The sequence below is a fragment of the Ranitomeya variabilis genome, chromosome 8, assembly GCF_051348905.1.
Source record: "Ranitomeya variabilis isolate aRanVar5 chromosome 8, aRanVar5.hap1, whole genome shotgun sequence".
In the NCBI taxonomy this organism is placed as follows: domain Eukaryota; kingdom Metazoa; phylum Chordata; class Amphibia; order Anura; family Dendrobatidae; genus Ranitomeya; species Ranitomeya variabilis.
The window spans coordinates 28,727,870-28,750,482 of NC_135239.1; the positions used below are offsets into that span (position 1 = coordinate 28,727,870).

The 22,613-nt window shown below is 48.9% G+C and overlaps 1 protein-coding gene across 1 annotated transcript in view; it reads right to left on the minus strand.

Moving 5' to 3' along the window:
* Nucleotides 1–6,713: 6,713 nt before the first annotated feature.
* The window catches only part of LOC143787351 (calcium-activated chloride channel regulator 1-like), a 97,838-nt gene continuing 81,938 nt past the window's right edge, over nucleotides 6,714–22,613 (minus strand). The window contains exons 9-15 of the mRNA XM_077276012.1: nucleotides 20,284–20,390; nucleotides 18,965–19,186; nucleotides 18,217–18,487; nucleotides 17,197–17,361; nucleotides 13,308–13,535; nucleotides 8,130–9,623; nucleotides 6,714–7,346 (exon numbers count right to left, since the gene is read on the minus strand). Coding sequence (XP_077132127.1) covers nucleotides 9,202–9,623; nucleotides 13,308–13,535; nucleotides 17,197–17,361; nucleotides 18,217–18,487; nucleotides 18,965–19,186; nucleotides 20,284–20,390 — 1,415 coding nt within the window. The 3' untranslated portion in view covers nucleotides 6,714–7,346; nucleotides 8,130–9,201. The remainder of the gene's footprint in view (nucleotides 7,347–8,129; nucleotides 9,624–13,307; nucleotides 13,536–17,196; nucleotides 17,362–18,216; nucleotides 18,488–18,964; nucleotides 19,187–20,283; nucleotides 20,391–22,613) is intronic.

Consider the following 22,613-nt stretch of genomic DNA (forward strand, 5'->3'; position numbering starts at 1 on the left):
ATACTCACCTGCGGCGCGGTCTGGTCTGAGGGGTGTCGCTGGGCTTGGTCCGATGCCTCCCATCATCTTGTGATGCCGTCCTCCTCTTCTGCTTCGCGTGGGTAACGCGTCCGACGTCATCCACAGTCTCCCCTCATTGTGCTTCTGCGCAGGTGTACTTCTGGGGCAGAGTAAAGTACTGTAGCGCGCATACGCCGTGGTTTTTTGACCTTTCCCAGCGCATGCGCACTACGTTACTTTGCCGTTGTCAGGGCAGAGAGAAGTACAACTGTGCAGGAATACGATGTTGGGGAGACTGAATGATGTAAGACGCGTCATCCATGCAAAGCAAGAAGAGAAGAGGCACCGGACCAAGACCAGCGACGACCCTCGGACTGGACAGGACCGCCCCACAGGTGAGTGTAATAAAAGGTCTTTTTCTTGTCTTGCAGGCCGGATTGGGGACATATATACAGTATTATAGAATGCTTTATATAAAGGCTGAAAGGTGGTGGCCCCAGCTCATATGGGACAAACCCCGTGACAGGTTCCCTTTAAAGGGTAAATCCCAACATTGAAAGTGATCACTTATCCAAAAAATAGGTGATAACTTTTGATCAGGCCTAATGCTGGGATCCCCATCAATTCCGAGAGCCTGGCACTAAAATGACTATCAGAATAGATCAGTGGCCACCACTCCAGTCATTGTGTTTGGGGCTTCCGGGAAAAAAGTTGAGAATGAATGGAGTGGTGCACAGCTGTCAGGGTCAGTGGGGGTGCTAGCACCAATCCTGAAAGATGTATCTATATCTTAGGGTCAGTGGGGGTCCTAGCACTAATCCTGAAAGATGTAACTATCTCTCAGGGTCAGTGAGGGTCCTGGCACCAATCCTGAAAGATGTATCTATATCTCAGGGTCAGTGAGGGTCCTAGCACCAATCCTGAAATATGTAACTATCTCTCAGGGTCAGTGGGGGTCCTGGCACTAATCCTGAAAGATGTAACTATCTCTCAGGGTTAATGGGGGTCCTGGCACCAATCCTGAAAGATGTAACTATCTCTTAGGGTCAGTGGGGGTCCTGGCACTAATCCTGAAAGATGTAACTATCTCTCAGGGTCAGTGGGGGTCCTGGCACCAATCCTGAAAGATGTATCTATATCTCGGGGTCAGTGGGGGTCCTAGCACCAATCCTGAAAGATGTAGCTATCTCTTAGGGTCAGTGGGGGTCCTAGCACTAATCCTGAAAGATGTAACTATCTCTCAGGGTCAGTGGGGGTCCTAGCACTAATCCTGAAAGATGTATCTATCTCTTAGGGTCAGTGGGGTCCTGGCACCAATCCTGAAAGATGTATCTATATCTCAGGGTCAGTGGGGGTCCTGGCACCAATCCTGAAAGATGTAACTATCTCTTAGGGTCAGTGGGGGTCCTGGCACTAATCCTGAAAGATGTAACTATCTCTCAGGGTCAGTGGGGGTCCTGGCACCAATCCTGAAAGATGTATCTATATCTCAGGGTCAGTGGGGGTTCTGGCACCAATCCTGAAATATGTAACTATCTCTCAGGGTCAGTGGGGGTCCTAGCACCAATCCTGAAATATGTAACTATCTCTCAGGGTCAGTGGGGGTCCTAGCACCAATCCTGAAAGATGTATCTATATCTCAGGGTCAGTGGGGGTCCTGGCACCAATCCTGAAAGATGTAGCTATCTCTTAGGGTCAGTGGGGTCCTGGCACCAATCCTGAAAGATGTATCTATATCTCAGGGTCAGCGGGGGTCCTAGCACCAATCCTGAAAGATGTATCTATATCTCAGGGTCAGCGGGGGTCCTGGCACCAATCCTGAAAGATGTATCTATATCTCAGGGTTAGTGGGGGTCCTGGTACTAATCCTGAAAGATGTATCTATATCTCAGGGTCATTGGGGGTCCTGGCACCAATCCTGAAAGATGTATCTATATCTCAGGGTCAGTGGGGGTCCTGGCACCAATCCTGAAAGATGTATCTATATCTTAGGGTTAGTGGGGTCCTAGCACCAATCCTGAAAGATGTATCTATCTCTTAGGGTCAGTGGGGTCCTGGCACCAATCCTGAAAGATGTAACTATCTCAGGGTTAGTGGTGGTCCTAGCACCAATCCTGAAAGATGTAACTATCTCTCAGGGTCAGTGGGGGTCCTAGCACCAATCCTGAAATATTTAACTATCTCTCAGGGTCAGTGGGGGTCCTAGCACCAATCCTGAAAGATGTATCTATATCTCAGGGTCAGTGGGGGTCCTGGCACCAATCCTGAAAGATGTAGCTATCTCTTAGGGTCAGTGGGGTCCTGGCACCAATCCTGAAAGATGTATCTATATCTCAGGGTCAGCGGGGGTCCTAGCACCAATCCTGAAAGATGTATCTATATCTCAGGGTCAGCGGGGGTCCTGGCACCAATCCTGAAAGATGTATCTATATCTGAGGGTTAGTGGGGGTCCTGGTACTAATCCTGAAAGATGTATCTATATCTCAGGGTCAGTGGGGGTCCTGGCACCAATCCTGAAAGATGTATCTATATCTCAGGGTCAGTGGGGGTCCTGGCACCAATCCTGAAAGATGTATCTATATCTCAGGGTCAGTGGGGGTCCTGGCACCAATCCTGAAAGATGTATCTATATCTCAGGGTCAGTGGGGGTCCTAGCACCAATCCTGAAAGATGTAACTATCTCTCAGGGTCAGTGGGGGTCCTGGCACTAATCCTGAAAGATGTATCTATATCTTAGGGTTAGTGGGGGTCCTAGCACCAATCCTGAAAGATGTAACTATCTCTCAGGGTCAGTGGGGGTCCTGGCACCAATCCTGAAAGATGTATCTATATCTCGGGGTCAATGGGGGTCCTAGCACCAATCCTGAAAGATGTAGCTATCTCTTAGGGTCAGTGGGGGTCCTAGCACTAATCCTGAAAGATGTAACTATCTCTCAGGGTCAGTGGGGGTCCTGGCACCAATCCTGAAAGATGTATCTATATCTCGGGGTCAGTGGGGGTCCTAGCACCAATCCTGAAAGATGTAGCTATCTCTCAGGGTCAGTGGGGGTCCTAGCACCAATCCTGAAAGATGTATCTATCTCTCAGGGTCAGTGGGGGTCCTAGCACCAATCCTGAAAGATGTATCTATCCCTCAGGGTCAGTGGGGGTCCTAGCACTAATCCTGAAATATGTAACTATCTCTTAGGGTCAGTGGGGGTCCTAGCACCAATCCTGAAAGATGTATCTATCTATCAGGGTCAGTGGGGGTCCTAGCACTAATCCTGAAAGATGTATCTATATCTTAGGGTTAGTGGGGGTCCTGGCACCAATCCTGAAAGATGTATCTATATCTCAGGGTCAGTGGGGGTCCTGGCACCAATCCTGAAAGATGTATCTATCCCTCAGGGTCAGTGGGGGTCCTAGCACTAATCCTGAAATATGTAACTATCTCTTAGGGTCAGTGGGGGTCCTAGCACCAATCCTGAAAGATGTATCTATCTATCAGGGTCAGTGGGGGTCCTAGCACTAATCCTGAAAGATGTATCTATATCTTAGGGTTAGTGGGGGTCCTGGCACCAATCCTGAAAGATGTATCTATATATCAGGGTCAGTGGGGGTCCTGGCACCAATCCTGAAAGATGTATCTATATCTCAGGGTCAGTGGGGGTCCTGGCACCAATCCTGAAAGATGTATCTATATCTTAGGGTTAGTGGGGGTCCTAGCACCAATCCTGAAAGATGTATCTATATCTCAGGGTCAGTGGGGGTCCTAGCACTAATCCTGAAATATGTAACTATCTCTTAGGGTCAGTGGGGGTCCTAGCACCAATCCTGAAAGATGTATCTACACTCACTGGCCACTTTATTAGGTACACCTGTCCAACTTCTTGTTAACACTTAATTTCTAATCAGCCAATCACATGGCGGCAACTCAGTGCATTTAGGCATGTAGACATGGTCAAGACAATCTCCTGCAGTTCAAACCGAGCATCAGTATGGGGAAGAAAGGTGATTTGAGTGCCTTTGAACGTGGCATGGTTGTTGGTGCCAGAAGGGCTGGTCTGAGTATTTCAGAAACTGCTGATCTACTGGGATTTTCACGCACAACCATCTCTAGGGTTTACAGAGAATGGTCCGAAAAAGAAAAAAAATCCAGTGAGCGGCAGTTCTGTGGGCGGAAATGCCTTGTTGATGCCAGAGGTCAGAGGAGAATGGGCAGACTGGTTCAAGCTGATAGAAAGGCAACAGTGACTCAAATCGCCACCCGTTACAACCAAGGTAGGCCTAAGAGCATCTCTGAACGCACAGTGCGTCGAACTTTGAGGCAGATGGGCTACAGCAGCAGAAGACCACACCGGGTACCACTCCTTTCAGCTAAGAACAGGAAACTGAGGCTACAATTTGTACAAGCTCATCGAAATTGGACAGTAGAAGATTGGAAAAACGTTGCTTGGTCTGATGAGTCTCGATTTCTGCTGCGACATTCGGATGGTAGGGTCAGAATTTGGCGTAAACAACATGAAAGCATGGATCCATCCTGCCTTGTATGGAGCATCTTTGGGATGTGCAGCCGACAAATCTGCGGCAACTGTGTGATGCCATCATGTCAATATGGACCAAAATCTCTGAGGAATGCTTCCAGCACCTTGTTGAATCTATGCCACGAAGAATTGAGGCAGTTCTGAAGGCAAAAGGGGGTCCAACCCGTTACTAGCATGATGTACCTAATAAAGTGGCCGGTGAGTGTATATCTTAGGGTTAGTGGGGGTCCTGGCACTAATCCTGAAAGATGTAACTATCTCTCAGGGTCTGTGGGGGTCCTAGCACTAATCCTGAAAGATGTATCTATCCCTCAGGGTCAGTGGGGGTCCTGGCACCAATCCTGAAAGATGTATCTATCCCTCAGGGTCTGTGGGGGTCCTAGCACTAATCCTGAAAGATGTATCTATATATCAGGGTCAGTGGGGGTCCTGGCACCAATCCTGAAAGATGTATCTATATCTCAGGGTCAGTGGGGGTCCTGGTACTAATCCTGAAAGATGTATCTATATCTCAGGGTCAGTGGGGGTCCTAGCACCAATCCTGAAAGATGTATCTATATCTCAGGGTCAGTGGGGGTCCTGGCACCAATCCTGAAAGATGTATCTATATCTCAGGGTCAGTGGGGGTCCTAGCACCAATCCTGAAAGATGTAACTATCTCTCAGGGTCAGTGGGGGTCCTAGCACCAATCCTGAAAGATGTAACTATTCATGTTAGAATGGATACAAGTGATGCAATAAACTATCAGTATTCTCCATGCTAATTTTGCCTCTATATCAAGGATGTCGAAGGTCGTGGCATCGCTGTTACTAAAACCATAGATTGCAGACCAATAAGATACAGAAACATGCTTGTTCTGAGTGGTCTCTGGCCCAAACCGAGGTCCCCCTAAATCAGCGATCAGGGACAGATTGTCGCTGTAGATAGTATGCTGACGTGACTTCTCTGCACATAACCTTATTCTGAACCCTATAACACTAAGGCACCCCTGTGTTTATACTGGTTGTTGACCCCTTATTAATATTTGGGTTGCCTCATCCAGCCAGTTCAGTGGCTTTCATCTCATAAAGACACGTCCATAAATCAGCAGTCACTGAAAATGAGCCAGCATATAAAATGAACCAAATGACGGCTGAACTGCGATCGCTATCAGTTCTATGGAAAGCTTGCAGCCGGTATTTAGGATAGGGGCCCCTCTTCTCTTGGCATCCCTGCAGGAAGCGAGCGGTGGAATTTATGTTTTTCAGATGTGATGCGCATATTGTGTATGGAAATGAAGGATGGCTAATAAGCAACGAGGGGCCTTATCCTGCCTTCTGGGCAATGTTCCCTCCAAAGCTTCTGAGAATGCAATTAAGTGGTTTTATATATGTATACGGCCCATAAAGTGGAGCAATAGGTAGAAAAGTTACCGCTGATACTTTTTGTTTTCCTGAAAATCTCATTTATTAAAATATTTACATTTATGTGTTTATGGAGCAGTTGTGTTAGGGTACCGTCACACTAAGCGACGCTGCAGCGATAGCGACAGCAATGCCGATCGCTGCAGCGTCGCTGTGTGGTCGCTGGAGAGCTGTCACACAGACCGCTCTCCAGCGACCAACGATGCCGAGGTCCCCGGGTAACCAGGGTACACATCGGGTTGCTAAGCGCAGGGCCGCGCTTAGTAACCCGATGTTTACCCTGGTTACCAGCGTAAAATGTAAGTACATACTTACATGCGTCCCCCGGCGTCCGCTTCCTGTAATGACTGAGCGCCGGCAGTAGCAGGGCACAGCGGTGACGTCACCGCTGTGCTGTGCTTTCACTTTCAATTTGCGGCGCTCAGTCAGTGTGGGAAGCGGACGCCGGTGGAAGCATGTGAGTATGTACTGTTTGTTTTTTTTTACATTTTACGCTGGTAACCAGGGTAAACATCGGGTTACTAAGCGCGGCCCTGCGCTTAGTAACCCGATGTTTACCCTGGTTACCAGTGTAAAATATCGCTGGTATGGTTGCTTTTGCCGTCAAACACGGCGATACACGGCGACCTAGCGACCAAATAATGTGCAGACCTTCTAGCAGCGACCAGCAATTTCACAGCGGGATTCTGATCGCTGCTGCGTGTCAAATACAGCGATCTCGCTCCCTAGGACGCTGCAACGTCACAGATCGCTGGCGACGTTGCTTAGTGTGACGGTACCTTTACATTGTACATTCCTGACACGCTGCTGCCATCTAGTGGTCTGTTTATGCATTGATTGGTCGCATTTTCTCTGCTTTGGAGTTACACTCTCTTTAGAAGAATATCAGGACATGTCTTAATCATTGAATTCAGTTTTTCATTCATTTTCATTACCCACGGAGTATAACATCTGACCCCATACACCCGGTGTGTAACATCCAGCCCCATTACACCCAGTGGGCCAGCAGTAACTTTTGTAGCAATTTGTGCCGGAAGATATCTTGGTGGGTTTGGACCAAACAGACTAGTCTTGACTCCCCATGTACATCAAAAAACCTTTGTGCCCTTGTGACCCAGTTATCAGTTCACCCGCGTCCTTTTCTTGGACAACTTTTGGTTGGTACTAACCACTGTATTCCGATGATGACCCACAAGACCGGACATTTTGGAGATGCTCTGATCCGGTCATCTACTCATTACAATTAGGCCCTTATACTTTCTAATTTTTCCTGCTGCCGCCAGATTAATGACTTGCTTTTTCCCCAACATATCCCACCTCTTCTACATGTATGCAGCCCCCTGTAATACCTCTGCATAATACTAATATACTTCAGGTTGGACTCCACCTGGTGGCCATTTGTGGTAGTGCAGCATTCATACTAATAGGAATGCATTGAACCGCTTACTTCCCGCATGGGGCTGTGCCCACGTTGCGGGAAGTAAGCGGTTAATGTGCGGGTGGTACCTGGGGTGGAGGAGAGGAGACTCTCCTCCAGGCCCTGGGAACCATAAAATAGTGTAAAAAAAAGAATTAAAATAAAAAATGAAGCTATACTCACCTCTCAGCGCTGCCCGCGGCGTCCGGTCTCAGTTGCTGTGCCGAACAGGACCTGTGGTGACGTCGCGGTCACATGACCGTGATGACGCCGCGGTCACATGACCGTGACGTCACGAAGGTCCTTGTCGGCACAGCCGCTTGCAGCGCCGGGGAGATCGCGACGTCAGAGGGTGAGTATAGCCAATTTTTATTATTTTTTACATTACTATTGATGCTGCATATTGCTGCATATGCAGCATCAATAGTACAGCAGTAATCCCGCAGCGGAAACCGCGGAACAAACCGCGATAAATCTGCAGGGATAACCACAGCGGTTTTGCCCTGCAGATTTTCAATTCCGCTGCGGGATTAACCCGCAGAGGAACCCGCAGCGCGTGAACATGGCCTATGGGTGCAGAATCGCAGCGATTCTGCACAAAGAAGTGACATGCTGCGGGTTGTAAACCGCTGCGTTTCTGCGCGGTTTTTCCCGCAGCATGTGCACTGCGGTTTGCGGTTTCCATAGGGTTTACATGTTAATGTAAACGCTTTGGAAACTGCTGCGGACCCGCAGCATCAAAATCGCGGCGGTTCCGCGGTAAAAACCGCAGCGTGTGAACATGGCCTAAAAGTGCCAGTAAGAAGTAAAACAACCAAAACTGGTAGAAATGACTACATTAAATTAAAAAGAAAAACATTTATACGGTACATAGATTTTATTAATATAGCTATAGTATAATGTATCGTAGATAGAAGGGATTATCATGAGAAAAGTATTTATTTATTTTCCATGTAATTGCTCATATTCCAATCATTTGTAATAATTACAATCATATGTTTTCATTGTGGTTAATCATTAAAAAAAAGCTGCTTTGCGCAGCCACAAGGGGGCTGCAGCTGCTTATATATTTCTGAATATCGTTCCTTCTGCCTTCAGTGAATTTTAATGTAAGTAGATAGCTCCCTCTAGTGGTGGCTGGGGGCAGCAAAAAAATAAAATAAAATTCCCTAAAATGTTTCTGCTTCCAAAGTCGGTAGAAATAATTTGTATCAAATATCTTTATTGCTACAATACTCCCTGTTTTGGTCCTTAGCTTCCAAAGTTGGAAATTCTGGAGCATGTCCTATTTGTGCTAAAATCTGCAAGTAGGCATGAGTGACTCGATCAGTAGCAAATCAAATTAGTTACAAAATCCCACCCAAAATTTTTCAGTTTCGATTTGCAAAAATCCTGCAAAATAGGGGTCAGCCTGCCTCCATTTGATGTCTTGTTTTGAATGGCGAGAAGGGGTTTAAATAATACATTAGAGTCCCCCGTCCTTGCGCCCGCTCTGCCGCATCTCTCGGGTCCACTGCATCCGGCATCAGTTCTTCTGGCACTGATGCCAGTGATTGGACGCCATTAATGAGCATTGCCCCCTCTGTGACCGAGTGGAGACAATCGCCGGCCAATATTCTGGAAGAACTGGAAACCGGGGTGGAGGAGCATGGAGGCTGCAGCAGAGGAGGCGTGAGGACAGGTGAAGATCTAGGACGGGACTATAATGTGTTTTATCGTTTTTTGACTCCCTTCCTTTTTATTATTGGGGTCTGGAGAATCTTTGGAGCGTAATAAACTCCTTTCCATGATAACCGGTCACTATGGATTTTCGAGCAGACGCCTCGGTAACAGATCTCTGTAGCGTGTACGTTCTGGGTTAGTTCTTGTCTGGCAGCGGCTGCTCCTCTGCAGTGGGGCATACAGGTTTGGGCCTAGATGGGCACTTTACAGGTTGTTTTGGGGCAGATGTGGACCCCGGCTTACACACCTGGATATGGTTTGCCGTACAGGTTGTCCTTTTTTGTGTAGGGCACTGCGTGACGCCTGGCACCGTAGGCACCCGGACGGCGGCCTGTGCTATATTAGATGGTGCTGATTTCTGCATATTTTCATCAACAGCAATTAGAGCAAAATAAAAGATGTCGCCGTCTTCTGTATCATGTTTGGAAATAAACGTGAACGTTTCCCGTGATCCGGCCGAGCTCGGTTTCAGATCGGCGATGTCCACGACGGCAGAACTCTCAAACTTATCCCTGAGTTCTGTAATATTGCCGCTCACTCTCAAGTCGTAACTCAGAGCTGGAAAAAAAGAAAAGAAAAATGTATTTTTTACTGCAACCATTACATAGAATACATCAGAACTTTAACACCTTCCTAAAGGGGACAATTTTTTTTTTGCACTTTATTATTTTCTTCCTCTTCTTCCCAGAGATCTAACTTATTAATCACTCTGAAGACAAGGCCGTACAAGGGCGTAGTTTTTTTAAAATAAAAATGGCGTTTTAAATAACGCCATTCACTTTACCATATAATGTACTGAAGAATGGAAAAAAAAATCCAAGTAGATTAAAATGGTGAAAAAAAACACACCTTTTTAGTTTTTGGACTTTTTTTTTTGGGGGGGGGGGGGGGTTCAGTAAGAATGATCCGGCAAAATCATTTGTCAGGTCAGTACGATTAAGGGGATGGTAAACTTCTCCTTCGGGGACCTGAACCTGCCGTTGTACTAGATAATGCTGGACTTCATCATTATTGTATGGAGTAGTAACAGACCCCATGTGTTAGGGTTCCTGTTCGTGTCCTGTTTTATCAAGAATTCTGGTAGAAACCCACAAGTACCGTAATGCTCATCGGAGGGCACTGTACTAATGTAAACTTAGCAGCAAAAAATAAGCGCATGAGCGGTCCGAAACCACTACCACCAACAGATGGCTTTTGCAGGCGGTACTGCTATTTTCCTGCTCCCATTTAAAAATCAATTTAGGAAGCACATCATCGTTATCATTGTGATTGTTTTATTCTAAGAAGGATAGGAAGAAGACATATATATATATATATATATATATATATATATATATATATATATACTAGCTATTGAACCCGTTCTACGCCCGGGTGGCGAGCATTTATATTGGTATATGGTCTCCATCCTGGTATGTGCTGCTCCCATCTTGCTCTCCCATCCTGTCATGTGCTGCTCCATCCTGCGCCCCCATCCTGTCATGTGCTGCTCCACCGTGTCATGTGCTGCTCCATCCTGCATCCCCATCCTGTCATGTGCTGCTCCACCGTGTCATGTGCTGCTCCATCCTGCGCCCCCATCCTGTCATGTGCTGCTCCACCGTGTCATGTGCTGCTCCATCCTGCATCCCCATCCTGTCATGTGCTGCTCCACCGTGTCATGTGCTGCTCCATCCTGCGCCCCATCCTGTCATGTGCTGCTCCACCGTGTCATGTGCTGCTCCATCCTGCATCCCCATCCTGTCATGTGCTCCCATCCTGCGCCCCCATCCTATCACGTGCTGCTCCATCCTGCGCCCCCATCATTGCGGGCGGCTGTGCGGAGTGCGGGCGGCTGTGCGGAGTGCGGGCGGCTGTGCGGAGTGCGGGCGGCTGTGCTGAGTGCGGGCGGCTGTGCTGAGTGCGGGCGGCTGTGCTGAGTGCGGGCGGCTGTGCTGAGTGCGGGCGGCTGTGCTGAGTGCGGGCGGCTGTGCTGAGTGCGGGCGGCTGTGCTGAGTGCGGGCGGCTGTGCGTGGCGCTGCTGGGTGCGGGCGGCTGTGGGTGGCTGTGCTGGGTGCGGTGGCTGTGCTGGGTGCAGCGGCTGTGTGTGGCTGTGGGCGGCTGTGCTGGGTGTGGCGGCTGTGCTGGGTGCGGCGGCTGTGCGTGGCTGTGCTGGGTGCGGCGGCTGTGCTGGGTGCGGCGGCTGTGGGCGGCTGTGCTGGGTGCAGCGGCTGTGCGTGGCTCTGGGCGGCTGTGCGTGGCTGTGGGCGGCTGTGCGTGGCTGTGCTGGGTGCGGCGGCTGTGGACGGCTGTGCTGGGTGCGGTGGCTGTGCTGGGTGCGGCGGCTGTGCGTGGCTGTGCTGGGTGCGGCGGCTGTGCTGGGTGCGGCGGCTGTGCGTGGCTGTAGGCGGCTGTGCGTGGCTGTGCTGGGTGCGGTGGCTGTGCTGAGTGCGGCGGCTGTGCTGAGTGCGGGCGGCTGTATGTGGCGCGGCTGTGCTGGGTGCGGGCGGCTGTGGGTGGCTGTGCTGGGTGCGGCGGCTGTGGACGGCTGTGCTGGGTGCGGTGGCTGTGCTAGGTGCAGCGGCTGTGGGTGGCTGTGCGTGGCTGTGGGCGGCTGTGCTGGGTGCGGCGGCTGTGGTGGGTGCGGCGGCTGTGCGTGGCTGTGCTGGGTGCGGGCAGCTGTGCTGGGTGCGGTGGCTGTGGACGGCTGTGCTGGGTCCGGTGGCTGTGCTAGGTGCAGCGGCTGTGCGTGGCTGTGGGTGGCTGTGGGCGGCTGTGCTGGGTGCGGCGGCTGTGCGTCGCTGTGCTGGGTGCGGTGGCTGTGGTGGGTGCGGCGGCTGTGCGTGGCTGTGCTGGGTGCGGCGGCTGTGGACGGCTGTGCTGGGTGTGGTGGCTGTGCTGGGTGCAGCGGCTGTGCGTGGCTGTAGGCGGCTGTGCGTGGCTGTGGGCGGCTGTGCTGGGTGCGGCGGCTGTGTGTGGCTGTAGGCGGCTGTGCGTGGCTGTGCTGGGTGCGGCGGCTGTGGATGGCTGTGCTGGGTCCGGTGGCTGTGCTAGGTGCAGCGGCTGTGCGTGGCTGTGGGCGGCTGTGCGTCGCTGTGCTGGGTGCGGTGGCTGTGGTGGGTGCGGCGGCTGTGCGTGGCTGTGCTGGGTGCGGCGGCTGTGGATGGCTGTGCTGGGTGCGGTGGCTGTGCTGGGTGCAGCGGCTGTGCGTGGCTGTAGGCGGCTGTGCGTGGCTGTGGGCGGCTGTGCTGGGTGCGGCGGCTGTGCGTGGCTGTAGGCGTCTGTGTGTGGCTGTAGGCGGCTGTGCGTGGCTGTGCTGGGTGCGGCGGCTGTGGACGGCTGTGCTGGGTGCGGTGGCTGTGCGTGGCTGTGCTGGGTGCGGCGGCTGTGCTGGGTGCGGTGGCTGTGCGTGGCTGTAGGCGCCTGTGCGTGGCTGTGGGCGGCTGTGCTGGGTGCAGCGGCTGTGCGTGGCTGTAGGCGGCTGTGCTGGGTGCGGCGGCTGTGCGTGGCTGTACTGGGTGCGGTGGCTGTGGTGGGTGCGGCGGCTGTGGGTGGCTGTACTGGGTGCGGCGGCTGTGGGCGGCTGTGCGTGGCTGTGCTGGGTGCGGCGGCTGTGGACGGCTGTGCTGAGTGCGGCGGCTGTGCTGGGTGCGGCGGCTGTGGGCGGCTGTGCTGGGTGCGGCGGCTGTGCTGGGTGCGGCGGCTGTGCTGGGTGCGGTGGCTGTGGACGTAAGTGGCGTAAGTAACAAATAGCTGTGGCATGAAGTGCCACAGCCTCATGGCACAGCAATTTGTTACTTGCGGAGGGTGAGTATACTTACCTGTCCCGTTCCACCGACGCCATTCCGGGCCATGAATATCCCCCTGCTCCCGGAATCGGCGCCTGCGCAGTCCGCGCTTTCCGGCGCCATTTTCTTGAAGACACACTGCAATGTGTCTTCAAGAAAATGGCGCCGGAAAGCGCGGACTGCGCAGGCGCCGATTCCGGGAGCAGGGGGATATTCATGGCCCGGAATGGCGCGTCGGTGGAACGGGACAGGTAAGTATTCTCACCCTCCGCCTCCTGGCTCGTCCCTGCTTCTCTGTTGGAGATCGCGGTGTGCGTTCAGCGCTTACGCATACCGCGATCTCCTGGGAGCGTCGCTCTGTGGGGTCCAGACTGCGCCGGCGCTTGCGCAGTCTATAAAGGCTTCGGACAGAGTGACGCTCCCAGCGTTATATTATAGATATAATTTGTCCCCAGTGTAGTATAAACCCTCGCACCGTTTCCTTGGTCCAGATCATCTCCAGGTGCCGTCCAGGATAAGACAATGCTGTCAGCTTTACTCTTCGCCTCTAAATCTGTAATTTTCCCCGGTGGATAAACATCTGTTTTTGTGTATATGACATCAGACACCATGAACGATCCACCAGCAGCCGCTCTCGTGAGTGGTCCCAGCGCTGGAAGAACATGGTCTTCTGGAGGCATTGATGGGTTCATCACGACCTTACCTGTAATGACAGAGAACAGATCGCCCCACGTCTACTCATTTACAGCTGAGATTTCACATATGGCTGAGCTCAATCTTCACACAGGGCCTCCTCAAGGTATATAGAGGCCCCTGGGCAAAAGTGAGACCCCCACTGCGATAATATGGAGAGCTCTATTCACATCTTATTTTTTGCTTCCGTCAGAGGTAACTGCTGGGAGTATTCCCAAAGCATAATGATAGCAACCTCATAATTCTTGAATTCAGGTTTTTATTCAGTCCCATTGCTTCCCTTAGTGTATGGCATCCGGGCCCCCGGTGTATAACAAACCCGCCCCCCCTGGTGTATAACATTCGGCCCTCATGGTGTATAACATCCGTCTCCCCCTGGTGTATAACATCCGTCTCCCCCTGGTGTATAACAAACCCGCCCCCCCGGTGTATAACATCCGTCTCCCCCTGGTGTATAACATCCAGCTCTCCCTGGTGTATAACATCCGGCTCCCCCTGGTGTATAACATCTGTGTCCCCCTGGTGTATAACATCCGTCTCCCCCTGGTGTATAACATCGGTCTCCCCCTGGTGTATAACATCTGTCTCCCCCTGGGGTATAACATCCATCTCCCCCTGGTGTATAACATCCGTCTGCCCCTGGTGTATAACATCCGTCTGCCCCTGGTGTATAACATCCGTCTCCCCCTGGTGTATAACATCCGTCTCCCCCTGGTGTATAACATCCGTCTCCCCCTGGTGTATAACATCCGTCTCCCCCTGGTGTATAACATCCGTCTCCCCCTGGTGTATAACATCCATCTCCCCCTGGTGTATAACATCCGTCTGCCCCTGGTGTATAACATCCGTCTGCCCCTGGTGTATAACATCCGTCTCCCCCTGGTGTATAACATCCGTCTCCCCCTGGTGTATAACATCCGTCTCCCCCTGGTGTATAACATCCGTCTCCCCCTGGTGTATAACATCCGTCTCCCCCTGGTGTATAACATCCGTCTCCCCCTGGTGTATAACATCCGTCTCCCCCTGGTGTATAACATCCGTCTCCCCCTGGTGTATAACATCCAGCTCCCCCCTGGTGTATAACATCTGTCTCCCCCTGGTGTATAACATTTGGCTCCCCCTGGTGTATAACATCCGTCTCCCCCTGGTGTATAACATCCGTCTCCCCCTGGTGTATAACATCTGTCTCCCCCTGGTGTATAACATCCAGCTCCCCCCTGGTGTATAACATCTGTCTCCCCCTGGTGTATAACATTTGGCTCCCCCTGGTGTATAACATCCGTATCCCCCTGGTGTATAACATCCATCTCCCCCTGGTGTATAACATCCGTCTCCCCCTGGTGTATAACATCCGTCTCCCCCTGGTGTATAACATCCGTCTCCCTCTGGTGTATAACATCTGTCTCCCCCTGGTATATAACATCTGTCTCCCCCTGGTGTATAACATCTGTCTCCCCCTGGTGTATAACATCTGTCTCCCCCTGGTGTATAACATCCGTCTCCCCCTGGTGTATAACATCCGGCTCCCCCTGGTGTATAACATCCAGCTCCCCCTGGTGTATAACATCCCTCTCCCCCTGGTGTATAACATCCGGCTCCCCCTGGTGTATAACATCCGGCTCCCCCTGGTGTATAACATCCGGCCCCCCCTGGTGTATAACATCTGTGTCCCCCTGGTGTATAACATCCGTCTCCCCCTGGTGTATAACATGTGGCTCCCCCTGGTGTATAACATCCGGCTCCCCCTGGTGTATAACATCCGGCTCCCCCTGGTGTATAACATCCCTCTCCCCCTGGTGTATAACATCCGGCTCCCCCTGGTGTATAACATCCGGCTCCCCCTGGTGTATAACATCCGGCTCCCCCTGGTGTATAACATCCAGCTCCCCCTAATGTATAACATCCCTCTCCCCCTGGTGTATAACATCCGGCTCCCCCTGGTGTATAACATCCGGCCCCCCCTGGTGTATAACATCTGTGTCCCCCTGGTGTATAACATCCGTCTCCCCCTGGTGTATAACATCTGGCTCCCCCTGGTGTATAACATCCGGCTCCCCCTGGTGTATAACATCCAGCTCCCCCTGGTGTATAACATCCCTCTCCCCCTGGTGTATAACATCCGGCTCCCCCTGGTGTATAACATCCGGCCCCCCCGGTGTATAACATCTGTGTCCCCCTGGTGTATAACATCCGTCTCCCCCTGGTGTATAACATCTGGCTCCCCCTGGTGTATAAAATCCAGCTCCCCCTGGTGTATAACATCCAGCTCCCCCTGGTGTATAACATCCGGCTCCCCCTGGTGTATAACATCCGGCTCCCCCTGGTGTATAACATCTGTGTCCCCCTGGTGTATAACATCCGTCTCCCCCTGGTGTATAACATCTGGCTCCCCCTGGTGTATAACATCCGGCTCCCCCTGGTGTATAACATCCGTCCTGTAAAATGAGCCACCGGGGTAACAAGTCCGGCAATGATATTTCTTCCACCTAAGGGTATGTTTCCACGTTCAGGAAACGCTGCGTTTTTGACGCTGCGTTTTTCCGCAGCGTCAAAAACGCAGCGTCCAGATGTTACAGCATAGTGGATGGGATTTCATGAAATCCAGACTCCACTATGCGTTTAAAAACGCATGCGTTTTTGCCGCGAAAACGCATGCGTGGTGCGTTTTTTCGAAACGCAGCATGTTGCTACTATGAGCAAAACACGCAGGTACACCGCAGGTGACCTGCCAGTGACCTCAGGTGCAGTTTTGGTCAGGATTTTACCTGCATAAAATCCTGACCAAAGCCTGAAGCAAAACTGAACGTGGAAACATACCCTTAATCTTCCCCCATCACTTGTGAGTGATAATATTGAGAAGTGGAAGGAACGGTAGCAAGTCAGCCACAAAGTTACACCGCTCTGCTGATTCCATATCTGCAGAGTCCAGACCTCCTCTGTTATTAGCACAAACACTGCGCCCCTGTCGAGAGCCTCATGCAGCCTTACATCACCAAGCGCAATCCCGAGTGATGGATGGAGTGGTGTAAAGCCGCCACAACTGGAGTCTGGAAATATGTTCTGTGGAATGATGGATCACTGTTATCTAACTGGCATCTGATCGATGTGTTTGAGTTGGGTAAATTGAACACCTTTGGGATGGACTAGAATGGAGATGGCCCTCTCCCCAACATCACATGAGTAGAAGCAGTTTTAGCTGCAAAGTGGGGTCCAACTCCACATTAGTGCCTATGGATTTGGTATGGTTTGTCATAAAAGCTCCTGTAGATATAATGTTTAGACATCCCTATACTTGTGTCCATATAGAATATCTGTCCATTGCCATCTAAAAAGAGGCTTCCAAGAATGGCCATCACCAGAGAAAAGTGAACCCCTGTCTACCCCTCCTTCATAGTTACAAACAACATAAACCATCCTTTGTCAGACTAGCATGGGCCCCACAATCTCAGTGGCCCTAGGCATCTGTCCAGGTTTGCCTCTTGATGCAAACATTGGTGCTAACATTGAGCTAGCAGGGAAAGTGGGGAGATTTCCTCTCTGGAGCCTGTAAAATTGTGAATGCATCTGTAGACTGTGACACAGGCGTGGAATCAGCCTCCATCTATATATATAATAGTAAAGCTATATAGATATGAGTTTACAAGGAAGATGCCGTCAGTGCCTATTCTTACCATCTTCAACTAAACCGGTTAAGGCGAAAATTCGATTCTTAGGATAGGTGAGCCCGCACTCACTCTCAGGACAAGCGACACGCACTTTCAGACCGTACCGTCCGCTGACATTGAATCTGAAGAAATATTTTGAGTAGACGCCGTCATCTTTTCCAGTATCAGCACCTGTGAATAGAAATGTTCTTCATGTAAAGACATGCTCTACTTCTCTTGACGCAGCCATAGAGATACAGGAAATGATAGAATTCTGACTTCCTTCAGTCACCACTAGGGGGAGCTTACTAACAAGCATTTATACAGCTCCTATTGGACTCTGTAAACTCTCAAGCTCCCTCTAGTGGTGGCTGAAGTTGGGTAGAATTCAGTTCTTTGGAGACAATCTGTCCACGTTATGATGTCCTTCTTAAAGGGGTTTTATGAGGCTAAAATATCTAAGTAAAGGCCATGAATATTTTGATCATTAGGGGCCCATCTCCTATTACTACTCTCGATTGGCTTACAGACTGGAGCACAGTGTCCTCTTCATTGCTTAACAGGTACAGCTGCATACTTGGTGGATAAAGGCTGTGGCTGGGATGTCTATCATTCTGAATGCAGCTCTGCATGTGAATGGAGGCTACTAATTAAATGGGTTAATTGGTTTTGGAAAACCTCTGTCTTTTGGTAACCTTTATTTAAAAAAAAAACAACTGTTCTTTACTCATCCTCCCCAGGTCCACAGTGTATGGTATTGTCTGCAGCACTGACATCAGGTCAACAGCGCTGCAACCAATCAGCTCTGTCTGAGTAGATGGCACTAGCCTATCAGAGATGCTGATCTCTCCAATAGGTTACAGCCAATTGCAGACGCCAGGAGTAGCAGGGGAGACTCAGGTGTGGACCCAGGGAGGGTGAGTAAAGCACCGTTGTATTTATTTATTTAAAAAAAAATAATCGGGTTTTCTGAAATTGAAATAAAAATAAAAATGTGGCTTTTGTTTGCAACAAATGTAAACAATGTATTGTAGAAAGTTCCACTACCTGCTCCGTTGTCCAGGAGTTCGAGAACCATATTGTTTCCCTTTTCTGGGGTGATAATTGCTGTGACTTTCGCCCCTTTCACCGGTAGCAGCCCCTGGCTTACGGAAGCGTAGACAGTCATGGGGTTGGGGTACTTGTTGGCGTCTTTGTTCATATGGACATTCACTGTGATCGGCGGGATGTTCACATCAGGGGATTTGGACGTCACTATTATACCTAAAACCTGAGCTTCCGGAAATTTGTTGCAGAGCGTGAAAGTCCAGGTTCCTCTCTGGAAAGAAAAAAAAGATGTGAAGATAACAAAGGACTCTCTGTAAGGCTACTTTCACACTAGCGTCGTGCACTGCACGTCGCTATGCGTCGTTTGGTAAAAAAAACCTACTGAAAAGTTCATGTAAAATGACTCAGTAGGTGGCGACAATGAGCACTGCTCCTTTCAGGTGGATGAGAACATGATGTCTATGCTGTAGCCCAAGAAATCAGTAATTATAAGCCAAAATCAGAGGAAAAGTGTAATAGAAACCCGTCACCACTTTTGTATTTTCACCCACTCCTTATTTTGGCTCCCAAATACTGATGTAAAATACTGACCGAATACTGAACGTGTGATCGTGGTCTAAATGTGACAGTCAGGATTTTAAAAAAAATAAATAAAAAAATAATTGGAGAATCCTCACTTTTACATTTCACTTTACAGCACTATTTACGGTATTTCCATATAGTTGCACGTTGCCCTTTAAACCATTACCGTGGCCATTCCTGGAACCTTCATTCGGCTCAGGTTGGAAGCGCTTGTCCTTGTAAAGCTTGCAGTAGAGTAGATTTTTCCATCCGGGTCCTCCAGTTCGATAGATGGCTCAGAAAACTGCCAGGTAACTGTGAAGAAAGTTTCTGCCCCCACGGACTCGTCGATATGCACAGTGTAACTGATGCACATTTCTGAGTTCAAATTGATGGTGGAGCTCTCTATCTGTTAGATATAAAGGGAATTATTAAATATTATGAGCGGTAAATGTCATGTAAAGTTTTTTCCAACGTTGTATATCAGACGTCCTATAAATGCCACGAGCGAGTCACATCCTCTTGGGAGATCTGGGGTTAAAAGATCTTCCATTTAGCCTGTGTGTATTTCATATTAAATAGATTACATTTCCTTTGGTGGTGAAGAGGTTAACAATTCTTTCTATGCTGGTTACAAACTTGCAGCTCCATCTCACAGCTGCTCCTGACCTGGTCATTTCCTTTCCCTATAAAATCTGGTCAGACCTTCTCTTCCTTTCAAATGAAAGTTTTGCTTCCTACCACCTTGGAGACGCTGTGCTGAATTGGAGATCGTTGTTGCTACTGGAGATTGTTGCGTGCTGTTTTTGTGTGTATGCTTTCCTTATTGTCCTATTTCCATTTGGTTGGTATATTCCTATCCTTCCCTGTATACCTCTCTCGTTTGGTGAGTGTTTTGTATGTTTTTGGCTTTCCGTTATCTGTGTCTATCTTACGTGTTGATACATTAGCATTTCTGTCCCAGGTCTCCTGGGAGAGGGGACAGCTTAGAGAATAACAGAAGTACAGCTAGGCTGGTGGCCCAAACCTCCTCACCTTTAGAGGTACTTTTGGGAGCAGGGGTAGTTAGGGCCCCAGTCCTAGGGACGGTTCAGAACCCCTTTCCTTAATCATGTAAAGTCACAGTGTGGCAATAAATGGATTACTTTGGAGCATCTCTACTTCTTAGAAGGGTCTCTAAACAATAAGTAGATCACAAAGTGACCCTCAATAATCAGCTGAATTTACAGGAAAATCTCACAGCCAGTGATCAATTTCCCTGCAGCGCCACCACAGGAGAAATGAAGTAATACATAATGTCCATTCAAATCGATGGGATATCGGTGTAATGCAGGACACAACAGGTCCTCCAGAGAGATGCTCTTTGTAACTGCTCTGCACAAGAGCCCAAAAAATGAGGAGTCAGGATAGAGAACATCCTCTTTTACATATTCACGTGCCCTAAAAGAGTGTATAAAAATGGTCTTTTTAATGCTCTAATTAGTATGTGAAGTGTCACATGACTACCTGATTGACCGTGGAAGAATGGCCTCCGTTTTCATTTGCAATTCCGATAAAAGCGTCAATCAAATCGTTGGATCTCACTTCATCTGTCACAAAGTATTTCAGACCTCCTGTAAAAAGAAAAATCCTTCGTTACATTTCTGCTATTAGACTGGTGCCTTTGTGGTGGAGTTCTTGTGGTTCGATATTACATGTGCCGCCATATGGGGTTTTTGTACCGCCACTGTATTACAGAGAGAATCTTACTTATGGAAAAGACCTATAATAAATTTGGACTTTTATTGTGAGACCCAGACTTCTTGTCTTCTCATGAAATGTAAGGGATACATTGGTACGGTATGGCCTCATAGAATTTCTCAGATTCTGCTTTACGGTATCACAGCCTGTACCAAGCCATTTTATGCTTGACATATAACTAAACATTATTATTTATTTGTAGCTTTTTTTAAGCCTAAATGGGCCTCAAATTGGATGAAGCTAATGCAAATGTGCCCCAAAGTTGACATTTCTTGGTATTGTTTTGCGTCCCTGGGTGGATATTCTTTCATGACCCGCTATTCTTACCATTCCCATTGTCTGTAGAGGTGTCCTTAGACAGTCTAACATGTTCAGGACTGTTTGTACTGTATCTCAATGTGTTGGACCATGCACCATTCACAAGGGAAACGATAGCGCCTATTTATCAAATTATTCTTACATTTCTAGGCGGAATAACAGAGGAAAAGCGTAATGCAGAATTCTAAGAATAAATCCTCCCCTATTATTGTTTTATGGGTAATGGAAGTACTTAAAGGGATATTCCCATCTCTAAGATCCTATCCCAATATGTAGTAGGTTTCTGGTTAAAGGGGAGGAAAGAAAAAAAAGGCGCACCAATCTAAATGTAAATGTATAATAAGGTCGTGGGTGAATATAGGTGGCACTCACCTTTTATAAATCTTGATATCTTGCATATAGGTCACTTGGGACCATTAGGTGTTCAAAGGTGGATTTCTTCTGTGGTCGGTATGCTGCAAATCCCTGGTAGCAAGGACATCACTCAGACCAAGTAACCATAGGAGTGTTATCCAATAAATTTTATACCAGGCTAAGTGTTTCGAAAACAACTTATGACCCTTACGACAATTGTTGTGAATTCCGTTCTTGGGCTCCCTCCAGTGGTTGTAAATGGCACTTTTGTGAATTCTGTCCTTGGGCTCCCTCCGGTGGTTTTAAGTGGAACTGCTGCTCCTTGGGTTTAGCATTAGCAGCTGCTTCCACTGATCGTCTCTCCTGCTCTGCTATTTAGCCTGGCTTTAGTCTTCAGCCCGTGCCAGCTGTCAATGTTTCTTGGTTGGATTCAGACCTCTTCTTGGATTTCTCTGATAGCTTTTCCATTTCAGCAAAGATAAGTCCTTGTTGTTCATTTGTGGTCCACTTACTGTGGACTTAATCATATTGCTCATGTTATGTTTTTTCTTGTCCAGCTTGTCAGTATGATATATTCAACTTATATAAAGAAATTCTAATATGCATAATTAGTAGTACAAAAGATAAATATGGATAATACCAATAGTAAAAGATATATAAATGTACCACTCATGCATGGACATAAGGATAACTGTACCAATCTAGAATTGAACACCAAGAAACAACCAAGCAGTCATGAGATCCAAATGTATAGTACTTTATTTAAATAGATATAAATGATACATATAAAACAGGAACAGACAGTGTGTAGCAGGGCTAACAGATGGAAACAGCCACCAGCATCATGCTAAAAAAAGCCCAAGGTTGGTGCTCACCCATAGCCAGACAAGACCAGTATATGGAAGTAAAGTAAAGTGCATCACATAGTGGCAGACAGAATTACTGAATGCCACAAGGCAAAAAAGTAATAATCTAAGGAGAGATAACTCCTATTCAGTAGCTAGCAGCCATAGTAGTGGCTGAAAATTGCATGGAAACACATAATGATTGCACATACCCGTAATAGCTGTATTGTCCGGTATGGGGGCTCCAAACTACCCCGACGCGCGTTTCGGTATCACTACCTTCCTCAGGGGGCTGCTCTGCTATTTAGCCTGGCTTTAGTCTTCAGCCCGTGCCAGCTGTCAATGTTTCTTGGTTGGATTCAGACCTCTTCTTGGATTTCTCTGATAGCTTTTCCATTTCAGCAAAGATAAGTCCTTGTTGTTCATTTGTGGTCCACTTACTGTGGACTTAATCATATTGCTCATGTTATGTTTTTTCTTGTCCAGCTTGTCAGTATGATATATTCAACTTAGCTGGAAGCTCTGGGGAAAGCAGAGTTGCCCTCCACACCGTGAGTCGGTGTGGAGATTTTTTGTATA